The sequence below is a fragment of the Coffea eugenioides genome, chromosome 1 (assembly GCF_003713205.1).
Source record: "Coffea eugenioides isolate CCC68of chromosome 1, Ceug_1.0, whole genome shotgun sequence".
NCBI lineage: Eukaryota > Viridiplantae > Streptophyta > Magnoliopsida > Gentianales > Rubiaceae > Coffea > Coffea eugenioides.
In genome coordinates this window covers 50,628,088-50,641,677 of record NC_040035.1, presented here as the reverse complement: position 1 = coordinate 50,641,677, position 13,590 = coordinate 50,628,088, and the positions used below count along the sequence as shown (strand labels likewise).

At 38.2% G+C, this 13,590-nt stretch overlaps 2 protein-coding genes and 1 non-coding gene across 6 annotated transcripts; 1 reads left to right on the top strand and 2 right to left on the bottom strand.

The window, feature by feature from the left end:
* Positions 1 to 1,087: 1,087 nt before the first annotated feature.
* LOC113752051 (protein LIGHT-DEPENDENT SHORT HYPOCOTYLS 6-like) lies at positions 1,088 to 4,138 on the top strand. 3 transcript variants are annotated; one of them, XR_003464869.1, is made up of 2 exons: positions 1,088 to 3,672; positions 3,772 to 4,138. XR_003464869.1 is itself a non-coding variant. In XM_027296201.1 (2 exons), exon 1 carries the CDS (start codon positions 1,727 to 1,729, stop codon positions 2,396 to 2,398), a length of 672 nt encoding a protein of 223 aa, XP_027152002.1. In that variant the 5' UTR covers positions 1,088 to 1,726; the 3' UTR covers positions 2,399 to 2,419; positions 3,772 to 4,138. The 3 variants fall into 3 exon arrangements, 2 of the variants coding, with proteins under 2 accessions (XP_027152002.1, XP_027151997.1); XM_027296201.1 differs by having other exon boundaries at positions 1,088 to 2,419; XM_027296196.1 differs by having other exon boundaries at positions 1,088 to 2,419; positions 3,190 to 4,138.
* Positions 4,139 to 8,880: 4,742 nt separating this feature from the next.
* Positions 8,881 to 8,962, bottom strand: TRNAS-CGA. The gene has a single exon. It is a non-coding gene; the product is annotated as a tRNA-Ser (tRNA).
* A 350-nt stretch (positions 8,963 to 9,312) lies between these two features.
* On the bottom strand, positions 9,313 to 13,488 carry LOC113782558 (gamma-interferon-responsive lysosomal thiol protein). 2 transcript variants are annotated; one of them, XM_027328522.1, is made up of 5 exons: positions 12,914 to 13,488; positions 11,270 to 11,335; positions 10,536 to 10,676; positions 10,213 to 10,305; positions 9,313 to 9,834 (listed from the first exon to the last, which is right to left on the bottom strand). In XM_027328522.1, the coding sequence occupies exons 1-5, from the start codon at positions 13,178 to 13,180 to the stop codon at positions 9,610 to 9,612; spliced, it is 792 nt and encodes a 263-aa protein (XP_027184323.1). In that variant the 5' UTR covers positions 13,181 to 13,488; the 3' UTR covers positions 9,313 to 9,609. The 2 variants fall into 2 exon arrangements, with proteins under 2 accessions (XP_027184323.1, XP_027184268.1); XM_027328467.1 differs by lacking the exon at positions 12,914 to 13,488 and adding an exon at positions 11,534 to 11,895.
* Positions 13,489 to 13,590: the final 102 nt, after the last annotated feature.

Here is a 13,590-nt window from a genome sequence, read left to right as displayed (position 1 = left end):
AAATGCCGTCTCGCAGGTGAACGAAAGACTAGATAGGACTTTTGTTCGATATGTTAAAATGAAAAGGTAGCCAATTTAATTTAGGGCTCCCAATGACGTGCAAATTTATTTTGTAAATTTAGATTAAACTTTAAATTCATCAAAGACGTTCCAAGTATATCTATAGTTAAAACATGAATTAATCTATTCGATATTTGAATTGAATACGGTTCAGTAAAAACTTGTTCGAATTTGGTTTACTAACTAATCAAATTAAATTTGAATAATATTTTTTGTGTCTGGTAAACTTTGAAGTTCGATTGGAGTTTCACTCGATTAATACAAAATTAGAATTTACAGGTAAAAACTAAAAAAAAAACAACTCGAGCTCGAATTGAGTTCGGTTCAATAAAATTTTGTCTGAGTTTGACTCGATACATAAATAAGTCAATTTTAAACATAAATTTAAATTCATTAAAATAATTAAACAAGTTCTCTCTTGAAATTCGATCAAATTTATTATGGCGTGAATTGACCATATAATAGTCCAATCCGTGGACTGAAATGCCTTCTAAAGTAAAGAGTGCTCCAATGGATTCGATTCTGATCACCGCTATCCGTCCTGCGAAAGTCAGAGTATGCTCTCAAAATGAAATCATAGCAGCACTTCTTTTTAATTGAGTCAACTTGTAAGTGTTTGTCCGCAGAATTGAGGATTTGCGACTGTCACGTGGGCATGATGTGAATTTACTGTTGCGTGTACCCACAGTGACGCAGAAATGAAATACAGAAAACAGTACGAATGAGACGTATATAGTCTAGTACCGTAATGTAGGCTAGGGCGCAAATACAAGAAGAGAGGGAGGGTTTGTGTCTGTGTGAGTGTGGAGGGGCCGCCAATGTTTGAATAGTAAACCTGTCACCACTATGAGGGGCCACCACGTGAATTCTAGCATTACCATTTTCCCCTTCGGATTCTCTGTGTCTCTCTCTCTCTCTCTCTCTCAAGTCACACCATCTCAGCACAAGCAGTAGTCCTCTCTCTCCCTCTAGACTATCTATCAAAACTGTATTCAATAGCATTGTAGCAGCAGCCTAACTAATAAGCTGAGCTCTCTCTCTCTCTCTCTCTCGGTTTTGGACAAGGGAGAGGACCAGAGGAGTCTCGCCCCCTTTTTTACACTCTTTCCTCATCCGTAGGACTAGTTTTTCACACTTTGCCAATTCACTTCTCTCATTCATTCATTTCCTTTTTTGCGTCCCATCATTTTACTTCTTCTGCCCCCCTTCTCTGCCCCCTTTCTTCTCTTATTTCTTCCCCGAAAACGCTCTCCTTCTCACATGTCAAAAACAAAGTACGAATTTTCTGTTTATCTAAGAAAAGAAATACCCCTCCAAACTCCATCAGCATAAGCTCTAAATACAGAAAATTTCCATTGCTCACGCAAGAAAAACAAGTACTACTAATATACTTGACGCACGGAATAGGAAGGAAACCAAGAAACATTCACCATCACCACCGCTGCCACCACTCTACATTATTGTGTGTGCAAAACCAATCAAATACTCGCTTCTGTTACATCTTCTGCGGATAGAAAAAGAAAGAAGGGCTATATGCATCATCCACACATGATCCTTCTATCAAATTCAAGAAGAGTTCAAAACCCTACCCACATCATCATCCTGCAATCTTAAGGTGGCCTTCGCCACAGATCATCATTTCTTAGATTCTGGGTCTTTTTGGTGGATGGATTCAGCGTCTGGAGGACCGGACTTGAGCGGGGGAGGAGAGGCCGGGCCATCATCAGCCAGCGGGAGTGGTAGCGCCGAAGGTGTAGGCGGGTCAACGGCTGCGCCACCCAGTCGTTACGAGTCGCAAAAGCGGCGAGATTGGAACACTTTCCTGCAGTACCTCAGGAACCACAAGCCGCCACTGACACTAGCTCGGTGTAGCGGAGCGCACGTGATCGAGTTCTTGAAGTACTTGGATCAGTTCGGAAAAACTAAGGTGCACGTGGCCGGGTGCCCTTATTTCGGGCACCCTAATCCACCAGCCCCATGCCAGTGCCCGCTCAAGCAAGCTTGGGGCAGTCTTGATGCCCTCATCGGACGCCTTAGAGCTGCCTACGAAGAAAACGGTGGAAGACCCGAATCCAACCCTTTTGGTGCTAGAGCTGTTAGGATTTATCTCAGGGAAGTAAGGGAAAGCCAGGCCAAGGCTAGAGGGATACCTTACGAGAAGAAGAAACGAAAAAGGCCGGCTGCTACGGCCGTGCCCGCTGTGTCGGTGGCTGCGAGTGATGTTGGAGCTAGTAGTAGTGGCGGTGGGGATGTAGGAGGAGGAGGAGGTGATGGTGGTAGTGGTGGCGGGCCTGGAGGTACTCCTACTACTGTGGTTGTTACCACGACGACAGTATAGCAAATTTTATTACTACCAGCAGTACGTCATTTCCAATTTTTTTTTTTTAATATAAAAATTTCCCCCCATTTTCTAGACTAATTGTGTGCCTTCTAATTGCGACTACGAGGCTATCTCGAATTTCTCATTGCACTAAAACTTCAAGAAGGAACGTCGGTCGGTGGAAATTATTTTGATCAATTGTGCTTTTAAGTTAAAATTTTAGAACGAGGCAGCTAAAGTACGCATGCATTATTTTGCCCAAAAAAACAAAACATAAAGGCGCATATATATATATTAATTAGTGTGTTTCATTCTCTTGCTGCCAACACTTCGTTTCCGGCTTTCTCCTCTTGCATTACGTCTGTCATGCTGATTTTCCCTATTTAGTTGTTTCTTTTTGTTTTGGGTACATAGATAGCCCTTATGTTTTTTCATGGCAACCAAGACAATATCCGGAAGGAGCTAGGATATAGACCAGTGGTACTTCTCCATCCTTTTTCTTCTATTGTCTAGTGTATAACTATGGCATTCTTCATACTGGTCGATGTCCTGCGGTGAGTGGGGTTGGGCTTCTCTCATCGTTGAGGTATGTGTAATTGTTCAAATATGCATGTCTACAAATCAATAATAATGTCTGTTCTATTTTTTGCCATTTCACAACATTACACATTCTTGTAGGAATCCATGCCAAGAGCAAATGCTGATAAGCCAAGGGCATAGGCTATCAAATAATGAGTAATTTATTATCATGTTTTTCGCCCTTTAGGAAAACTCCGCATGATTTTTAACACCATCTATAAAATTGACAGAAATGGTACCTACTCAACATCCTGATCCCAAGATACTCCTGGCAGAAGTCTTAGAGAATTGAACCTGCTAAAGTGGCCTTGGAATTTGATTGTATTCTGGGACTGTAGGCACTAGTAGGTACTACTAGAACACTTATGATTCATTCTGTTTTTCTCTCAGTCCATGTTAAAGAGTGTTTTGTATCCCTCTTAGTTGGTCAGGGGTCTACCCCAATGTTTGTGCTTCGCTACATAAAGAACATTAGTTTCAGGGTTTTCAAATGGAAGCGACAGCGCTATGTGCATATAAACACAATATGACAATAGGGACGGGAACAGCACTCAAATAACTATGAGTAAACTGTCTTCGGGCTCCAGGTAGTGGTAGACTGGTACTTACTTGATGTACTGTTCTTCTTTGGTCCCCCATTTAACTGGACGCTTCAGATGCTGGGATACCACACCCAAGCAAGGGCCATGAAATCTACTTGTAGTTAAGCACACGTGGGTCTGGCATTTGATACATAAGAGCACTTTACTTTCAGCTTTCAGGTGCCTTCTTTATGTCCTACTTACTGATCGATCTAACATTTCCTTTTTCAGGTTTTAGGTTCTTGATTTTGCCCCTTTGGGTGTTTAAAAAATCCAAACTTACGGATCCTCGACGGCAAGGCTTGCTTGCTTGTAAAGTGTTCGTTTCCAACATCGTTAGAGTCAGGATTCGGTCCTTTTAACTCGATATTTTTGTACCAGCTGATTGCGTTTCTGGGGTACGAGTTCGAACCTTCACCCTGGTAAAAGTTTATGGGAATCTCAAAAGAGTTCAGAAACATCCCGAGTCTTGCCTTTCTTGCACTGTTTCTGTACACGGTTCAACTCATCCTGCATTTATCATCAGCAGTCTCGTTTGTAAAACCTAAATGGCCCTTCGTCATGAATGAATTTAATGAGTCTAGATAGTGAGAGGAAACAGCAGGTTTACATGGTCAGGATCTATTGCATTCTGCCTCTCCCCCCCGGCCCCTTTCCTTTTTGGACAATTCTCATTGCTCATCTGTTTGAAAAGGATGGAAAAAAAAAAAAAGTACTTATCTCTTTGGCTGCAATCGGAAACTAACAGGGAGGAAAAAAGAGAGAAGAATAAAAGGCTGTGGGAAAGAAAGATGCAAGGGGAATCTAAAAGAACAAACGATAGATATAGGGTGAAAGCATGATTGAAATAGAAAAACGAGACGGAGTGACGCTACTTTTGTTTAGAGAAACCTCCACATCAGAAAGAAAAGGACTAGTAGCCAACCCTTACTACCCATTGTCTACTTTTTAAAATCAAGTATATATTATGTGTGCAATCTAAATTATTGTATCTTTATAATTCAATCCAATATAGACCCACCCACCAATCACACTCCCAAACAATCCTGCGAATCCGGTTCAGAAAATCAGAACGAGTAATAAATCTTTACCAATTAACATCTTGTACACAATTAATTGACCTACCCCACACCTTGATGCAAGATGTTATCCAGGACACTACTATTTTCTGGTTGTTGGCAGCTGACTTTCATTTCTTATTGAGAAGCTAAAATGCACTTTGCTCCCTAAAGTTTGCTCTTGTTTCATTTCCGTCCCCTAAACTATTACTAATTGTGTCAATTAATCATCAATTATTGGACCATACGAAAATACACAAGTGTTCTTGGCTGCGTCTATCCAATATTAAGAAATAAGATACTAAAATTGGTTGAATCAATCATTTATACCATTCACAAGCGGTGTTTCAAAGTCGCTGCTGCAATAACGTTTGGCAAAAGTGAAAATGAGAAAAATAGAGTCCAATTGAGTTATTCTTTCACTCACTCTATTTGTATCTCCCAAAAGTAGGAAAACAGAATTGAATGTACGCTCCAAAAACTTTTTTTATTTTTTCATACATCACATCATTAAAAAAAAAAAAAAACACCAAACAAAAAAAAAGTCATTTTTCTAAATAAGCTTCAAGCCAAACGAACACGTATTCATGAACGGAAATCCTTGAGATTTTCTATTTAGGGCAAAAAGGAGGAGCAATCCCGGGACAAATAGTTTAGGTTGTTGCAGCATAGACAGGTGGAAAAAAAGTTTGATAGAAAATACTTTAGGCTGCTGGAGCAATGCTGTTCGGTCCATCTATCTCCCCTGCCTGATAGAGCCATAACTCATTAATTATCGGACAATTGCACTGCTCAACTCTCATAGAGCCAATCTGAATGCCATTAACTGCTATGACCATGGGACTCTAGGGAACTAATTACTAGAATCTAATTCTCGAATCCATTTTACTGAGTTATGTGCTGCCAAAAAAAAAAAAAAAAAAGAGTTGAAATATTTGCAAGAAAATAAATTATCATGTGCATTTGGCAATCTTTTTTGCAATAACGAACTTTGACTTATACGAGGCGTAATCTCACCTTAATTGCCAAATTTTACCAACTTGATTTTGTAAGAGATGTAATGCCACCTTTTTAAAAGTAAAGGATGTAAAATTTTATTTATAGAAATGTGAGGGACGTTTTGAACATTTTTTTTTTCTTATTTGGAGTATTATTTGAAATATCATTTAGGCTATTATTTGAAATAGTTATTATAAAATAAAAAAGACAGTTGGGAACATAAACCAAAAAGAGTTAAAAGCGTGTTTCTGATGTAAATAAAATAAAATTTGATATAATTTCGTATCCAGAATACATGCTGATACAAATCTTAGATAATTTGTCTCAAAAGAAAACTACACTAAGCTTTATGCAGCTAGTATATAGTATCTTACCCAGTGTAAGTCAGTTGGTCAATCATTTATAAAAAAAAAAAATTTACTTGCATTACAAACATAATTTTAATTTTTTTATCTCACATACGTCACGTTACAAAAAGTATTATCGTAATAATTTAAATTCTTTTTTTTCAAATGATCTTCTATCCAAGCAACCTCGTTGATGAGTTATCGAATTGATTTTGTCGTAACTTTGTTTAGATAAAGTTGGCAAATTGTTTCATTATTCCTTGCAATTTTGTGATTAAAAAAAAAAAAAAGAAACTGCGTAGGTATGCATATTTGTCGTTACTCGAGCAGCCAGGGCCTGTGGCGTACTCCAATTGACAAGCGAGAAATAAACAGGAAGAGTGTGTGTTGTGTGTGCGTGTGAATGAACCTGCACCAGGAGTAGTCTTGTCTGTAGTTGAAAGCTGTGTGTTATCGACGTATGGTCTGTTCTGAAAGCAATTTTGTATGAAAATCTGCAAAAAAATCTTGAAATAGAATAAGAGTATATCTGCTCCATCAAAGGAATCACGTTAGTCCGGCGCTTACTTGTAGGCAGCAAATAACCATTTCTTGATTTTATACATGGCTGGGGATCTCTTCTTCTGGTAGACGCGGGGGACGAATCCGGTCGAGGCTTCAGCACAGAAATTGAAAAAACGTTGAATGTCTCCTGGCATCTTGCTTTCATAGCACAGTACTCGGCTAAAAATGGCATCCTACCGTAACATTTCATTGGCAGTTGGGATTGGTGCAGAAAAGTCACAGCACGGTGATTGGATAGGATCTATGAAGAAAATAAACGAAGCAAAAGGCAGAAAAATTGGTGGATGGATGGCTAACACAGACTGTACAAAAATTCCCTCCGCATTGGAAAGAAACAAAGAGACAACTGGCTAAATTAAAGCCTTGTAAAATCTCCCACAAACTGTAACTCTGCAGATGCAGCAGAAGAAAATACTGGCGTTGACAATACGTCCTAAATCATCCCATCTTTTTCCCTAAATTCTTAACCAAGATGAAAAAAATTTTAACATTTCCCCTCATAGTTTGAGTTTGAGGTTTCTCTTCTTTTTATTTTCTTTTTCTATGCTGAAATCCCAAATCAGACCTTTTTTTAGGATGTTATACAGTTTCAATATAGTTTTGTCTTTGTTTTGAAGTTACTTGTTCTCCGGTACCATGTCTTGAAATTTCTGCAATGCAATATTGCAATATCCATCTCATACGTTTTCAGTTGATGATGAAAGAATTGGTAAGATAATCCCTCATCCTTTCTCTTCTTTCGCTTCTTGTTAATTACTACTATTTGCGCAAGACAATCCAACAATTTGATTGGTTTTTGTTTAAAAATCATACTACATTAAAATAACATCACAAATCTTCAAGAAATGACATCGCACGTATCCATTTGCCTCCCTGCACTGGCAGCATATATGTTTGTTTAATCAGTGCTCCATTATGCATGTACTACTTACTACTAAATTATTATTTTTAGCACTTAATTATTTTGGTGACGCTGACGCCATCTTCTTCTAGATGATTGCCCTCTACTCACGTATGCTGGTATCCTCTCCAACATAAATACAACGTTCATGCGCTTAAAGAAACATTATATGCCTTGTCTTATTTGCAGGGCTCTCATCTACGTACTTAGGTTTTATAATTTTATTTATTTATTTTTTTGGTTTACTAATTCTCAGCCCATCTCATTCTTTTGCCCCATTCACAAGCACAGTTTTTCTACTAGTTTTGTTTATTCGGCTGCCAATCATTCTAAAATGAAGACTAGATGGCCTTAAATTGTCGGCTGGGTCGAATAACGTGTTGCATATAGGCCCGTTTGACAAATGAGTTTTTTTGGATGTTTGTCTAAAATTTGAAGTGTGTAAATTTTTGAATATTTTGAAATGTATAGTTTAAAAATTTTGAAAAGTTTTTTGAGATTACTGCAGCTAAAGTTTTTAAAAAACTTGTAACTGACAAACTTGGTAAAAAACTCAAGTGCCAAATAAGGTTTACTTAGAAGATAATAATGCACAGCCCAAGGGTGCTGTAGAGAAATGGTTGATTTGGTCGTTGATGGGGATTTTCTTTTTTGAGGCTCGATCAATACTTTTGTTTAACGTCTAATTCACTCCGCCTTAAGGTAATAAATAGCAGTCTATTGCTGTAGAAGGGGATGCATAGACTAGACTTGACTAGCTAAATTGTAAATATTGGGCTCTGTTCTTGTTAATTTTATTGTGACTTATGGTAGTTCCCAATATTTGTGAAAGCTGGAGTAAATGAGCTTTCTTTTTAATTTATCAATTCTACTATTTTTGTGGTTATCAGATTTGATATATTTTGAAGGGGTGCCTTTTACATATCTGTTAAGTTATTTAAATTAAAGCTAGATGTACATTCAAGTTAACATATCTCAAAATAGGTAACGAGAAAAAGAGAGAGAGAATTGCAATTTTCTTGTTTCATACTTTGGCAGCTGGACCAAAATAGTCCCTAAGGTTTAATGAAAAACAAATTGGCTATTATGTTATCAATTTGGAGGGAAAAGGGCCCTCGACAGATTATTGAAATTGATAAGGGAAAAGAAAAAATTACAACTGCAGAATATATTTTGAACTAATTCAAGACAATAAAATCTTGTTTCCAAAACCCAAAAGAAGAAAATCAAGGATGATAAATTCGGTTGTTGGGGCCAAGAGTGTCAGTTTGAAGGTTTGAATCGTGGAACTGGGTAGCGTACGCTGGGAATTGGGCCTAGTAATGCGCGAAATCAGGAGCCCAAGTTTAACCTTCTTCAAATTGCGGTATTGGATGAAACCCATTCCCATTTGAAATATTCTGGAGATTGCGACGCAATTAATTGCCTCACGTGGAAGGGGAAAAAGCAATTCGACAGATAACGAAAACTACGTCGACAGCAGGATTCGAACCTGCGCAGGCAAAGCCCAACAGATTTCGAGTCTGTCTCCTTAACCACTCGGACATATCGACCGGTTGTTACTCAACAACCTGCATTAATCTTATTTAGTGTGGGAAATCTTCACCAACGGATTTTCCGAAAACGAGAACCAAGAATGCGTCCAACTCCAACACTTTCGCTCCATCCCCACCAAAATGAATGGGGAAAATGGATATGTTTCAGCCCACCATCATATTAACACAGTTTTACGGCTATACCCGAACGGAACAACTAAGCAAACGCCCCACCGGAAGCGCCTAATATTGATAAATTTATTTCCTTTATTAACAGTTGTTTTGCTAAGCTCCATCACCAGCATCTACGACAGAATTAGCCATTTTATTTATCTTGTCTGCAACTCTGGCCCCATTGCACTTTCTCATATTCAAGATTGAATCATATAACAAGTCGAAATTATTACAAGCAAAAGACTGCTTTTCCTTCAAATTACACACGTAGAACATTTAAGATGGTATAGTTTTTGTATTCGCGGATCCATGGATACTTGCGTCGTTCACAGGCGACATATGATCATTACGAGAACCTTACAATCATGTAGAAAAAGCATAACGTTTTTCCTATAGCTTAAAGTAGAATAACCTCCTTATGAACAGACTAATTACAGTAGTGTCTTTTCTTAGACAGTAGCAGCCTGAGCATGATATAGAGCAACATGGATCTATTCCCAAGCTGCCGCCTCTGTAACACCCCGCACCCATGATGCTACAGCTGTTGTTATGCCGGAAAATAACGACTTAATTGTCACCCCTGTATAGCAGACCGGAGTGAAAATGTTCAAACTTCCCTTTTCGCTAACGTCAGCTGCAGACAATCCACTGCAAGCAGCAGGCACTGGACTTCCTTTGTAAGCCTTGCAGATGAAGCTTACGAAGTCTATGTAGTCCTGTAACAGTTAAACACATGATGGATTTTCATCAGTAAATAAGGAAGACTTTCCTCTTTCGGTTTGCTCTAGTATGAGCTTCTCCACTTACAACTAAATATAGGCAGCCTTACACTCTTGCTATCTGGACAAACCCAAAGGGATAAATTGTATGTGTTGTTGGAGATTAGAGAAAGAAGAGAAGCACAAGACAAGAAGGGATTTTGAGTGTGTGCGCTAGGCACGAACTATGTTACTACCAGCTACACTTCAGGAAGTATTCGATGCACTGAAAATTCTTTAAACCCTAAATAAACAGCTGATAACTCATTTCTGAAAGAAAAAACAAAGAGAATATACTCATGAAATTACATGATACTCTATTGAAGGAAAACTTACATCATAAAGCGGCTGTCCATCCACAGTTACCCAAGGCACGTATGTGTGAGGAGGTCGCAGGTCACCTGTCACTGCTGCATTTCTTAGATTAAGCTGCACAGGACAGGTTTTTAACTTTTTATTACAGGTCAACCAGAGAGACTTATTCGCAAAAGTGACGCTGAATTCACAAAAAGATAGGAACACAAAAAGAAATGTAGTAGCAGACATGGTTCCCCATTGGTTGTACGATTTAGAGAGACTTATTCGCAAATGCTTGTCATGTGCATATCAGGTACATTGTAAAAAAGATTCGTAGTATGTAATAAGCCAAGGAAACTAACCTCTTTTCCACGTCCACTTTCATAGCAATCAGTGACAGGCTTTTCATCCAAACCCAACTTCAAAAAGCACGTCTCCCACTCAGTTTTCTTCCCATCGTATATTAGTTTTTCTACGCAATAGATGAAGGGAAAATGTGCATGCTGCAGAAAAAAATAAAAATAAAAGGCTCGAGTTACAGATATAAGCAAATTAATTAAAACCATATCATCATTTGGGGAAATTGGAAAACAATCCAAGAAAAACAAAAACTCCATATTTCAGCCTTAAGAATCCGAAGCAAAACTGCAATAACAAAGCTAGAATTTATTTCAATATGTACCGCTCATGCGTTCATTTAGTGACAAGCTAGAAAGTTTGCAATGATAATCTCTCATTGTATACATGTCACAGATATAACCAAAAGGTCTTCCTTCCAGTATATGGCATACTGGAAGGAAAGATTCATTGAGGTAAGGATGCAGCTCAAGTGGTAAGAACTCCCCTTTCTACTGAACACACCTCAAATTTATGCCATCATCCGACATAAACAAACTGAACTGTATTTATGAAGTTCAGAGCGAAAATGGAAAAGAAAAGATAAAAAATATAAAATACAACAAGGTGGAAGAACGAAATTGGTTACACCCCAGAAACAGAGCGGCAACTAATGTTATAAAGCTCTCAGTATAATCAGGCAATATAAGGCTTGGATTATATCCATTTAGGTGCATCAAAGGAAAACAAAAGGACTCACCACATCTGGCCACACATCGATTGCACACGCCTCTATGGTGTTCAGTAAGCATTCATATGGTCCATGCTGCAACCACCAGAAAATAGAAAATAATTACATATGTGCATCAGTTGTAGAATACTTGACTCCTTTCAGTATCAATCTCCTGGGTGACTAACAAAGCAACAACGAAAAACTCAAGAATGCTAATTCTGTTTACTGTCAGTTGCCTAACAATCAACAATTTTATAGGTTGAGAAAACGAAAGTAAATTGTGCCAAAAACCTGGCATTGGATGGTATTGTTGTCAAGGATTCTGGCATTACCCCAAGGAACCAGATGGAGATCAACTATATCAATGAGCCCATTATAGAAGATTTTATATAGATCTTCAACAACAAAAAGGACACTATAAGGGCAATTGCTTTCATAGGATAATCCCAATGATACTTTCTTGCATGAAATGGGAGAGACGAACGTGAGAAAGAGCAAGAAAAGGAGAAAATAGATCTTAGTCATGTGAAATGTGGGAATCATATGACTCTGAAGCTTGAAATTCATAATTCTTTACAGATATTCCAGGTTCCTCGTCAATGATAGCGAGAGGTTACACATCAAAAGATAGGGTAAAACAAGCAAAAGAATTCTTCTTCATAGACAAAGACAACCTGGGAAGATAGTATTATACCCACCAGTCTGTTATCCTTTATTTATCAACTATTATTTCGTTTTTTTTTTCCCATTTTCCCTTCCTTTACTTGAAAAAGTAAATGAAAAACTTAAGTATTTAGAGAATCCAATTCTTTTCTTCTTCTGCCGCTCAGCTTTCTTTTGTAAGTAATGAAATGTTAAACTGGACCACAATATGCACTGCTGTAAAAGTTTAAGCTAACGGCTAAAATTGTCCGTCAACTAATCTTAAATACATAAGGGCTCTCATTTTTCTTGAAGTTACACCAACCTAGCATGTCAATTTTCAAAAAGATAACTAAAAATTCAGAAAATTAAACAGCAAGCAGAAATAAATCCCACGAGTTCAACAGTGCACTCTTATCAACTCACCACACAGTTTGTCTTAACAATGAGTCTTCGAGAAGGCAGATTCTTCTTGTGTATATAAATGTTAAAAAATTTAATACACTGTGAAGCCTTTTTGCACCCGAGAACAGCAGGATCGGTGTTAATTTATGTATCTATATACCTATCAAAAGCAAATATTCTTGTATATGTCTCACAAGCATGCCCGTCTCACTATAATGATGTATACTTTTGCCTATTCAACAAATATCTGAGCTCAGTTTAACAACAAAAGCGTTAGACATGTAACGTGGATTCCTAGCGTGTTGTGTGGCTAATTGGATATGCTTCAAGTAACAACTCTAAGATTCATATTTATAGAATTGAAACAGAAAATTAAGAACTGTAAAGGGAGACGCGGAAAGCTAAAGGAGAAGACCAATCTCGAGTCTTGACGGTTAGGTACAAAGATTCTACCATCTTTCCAAAGAAGAGTGGTTGAGACTCCAAACAGTAGTCTCACAGAGCAAAAACATATAAAGCTTGTTTCTTTCGCACGTATTCTCTTTTAGGAAAAATAAAGCAGGTGTACATCTTCACTTGCAAGAATGAGAGGATGATAAATGGGATGGTCAATTTTGGTACTACCTGACAAACGACGGTGGAATTGGGTCTGATTTTAGCGTTGCCATAAGGGATGAGCTTGAGATCGGTGATCTCGATGAGTCCCGTATCAAAAAGCTTGTACAGATAATTAACGATGAAATTGGCGCAGTAGGGACAAAGGGTCTCATAGTACAGCTCCAGGGTAACTTTATCAGAAGAAGTAGCAGAGATTAAGGAAGAGGAGATGATCAAGGATAGCATTAGCAGAGGCCATCGAAGAGGTACATGTCTTCTTCCTCGAGCGTCCATTGCAGACAACTGCGTAGGGAGTAGTTAGTTAGTATTGTGTCGTTCGGAGATCTTCAAGCTGGCTGGAGTCTGCCAAGTGCCCTCTAAGTTTTAGATATTTGTGTTGTGCCCTCGCGTTGCTTTCAGTTTCATTTTCACAATTCACAAGCAAGAGATGCTTTAGTCCGCTCAACGGAATAATTTAATTTGGGGAAGTTCGTGCAGTCAAGCAATGTGCCCACTAATGGCTTTGAAGTTTCCACGAGGGAGAACTAGTAGTAGTATTTGCTACTTTCACGTTCACACTTCAACGACCCATCAAACGAACTCGTGAACATGTCCTTATTTTTAGTCTAGATGCATTGTTGAATGAACTGAAGTCAGTAAATGACTGCTCCTCCTCTCTGGACAGATTGTCCTTTTGTATATAA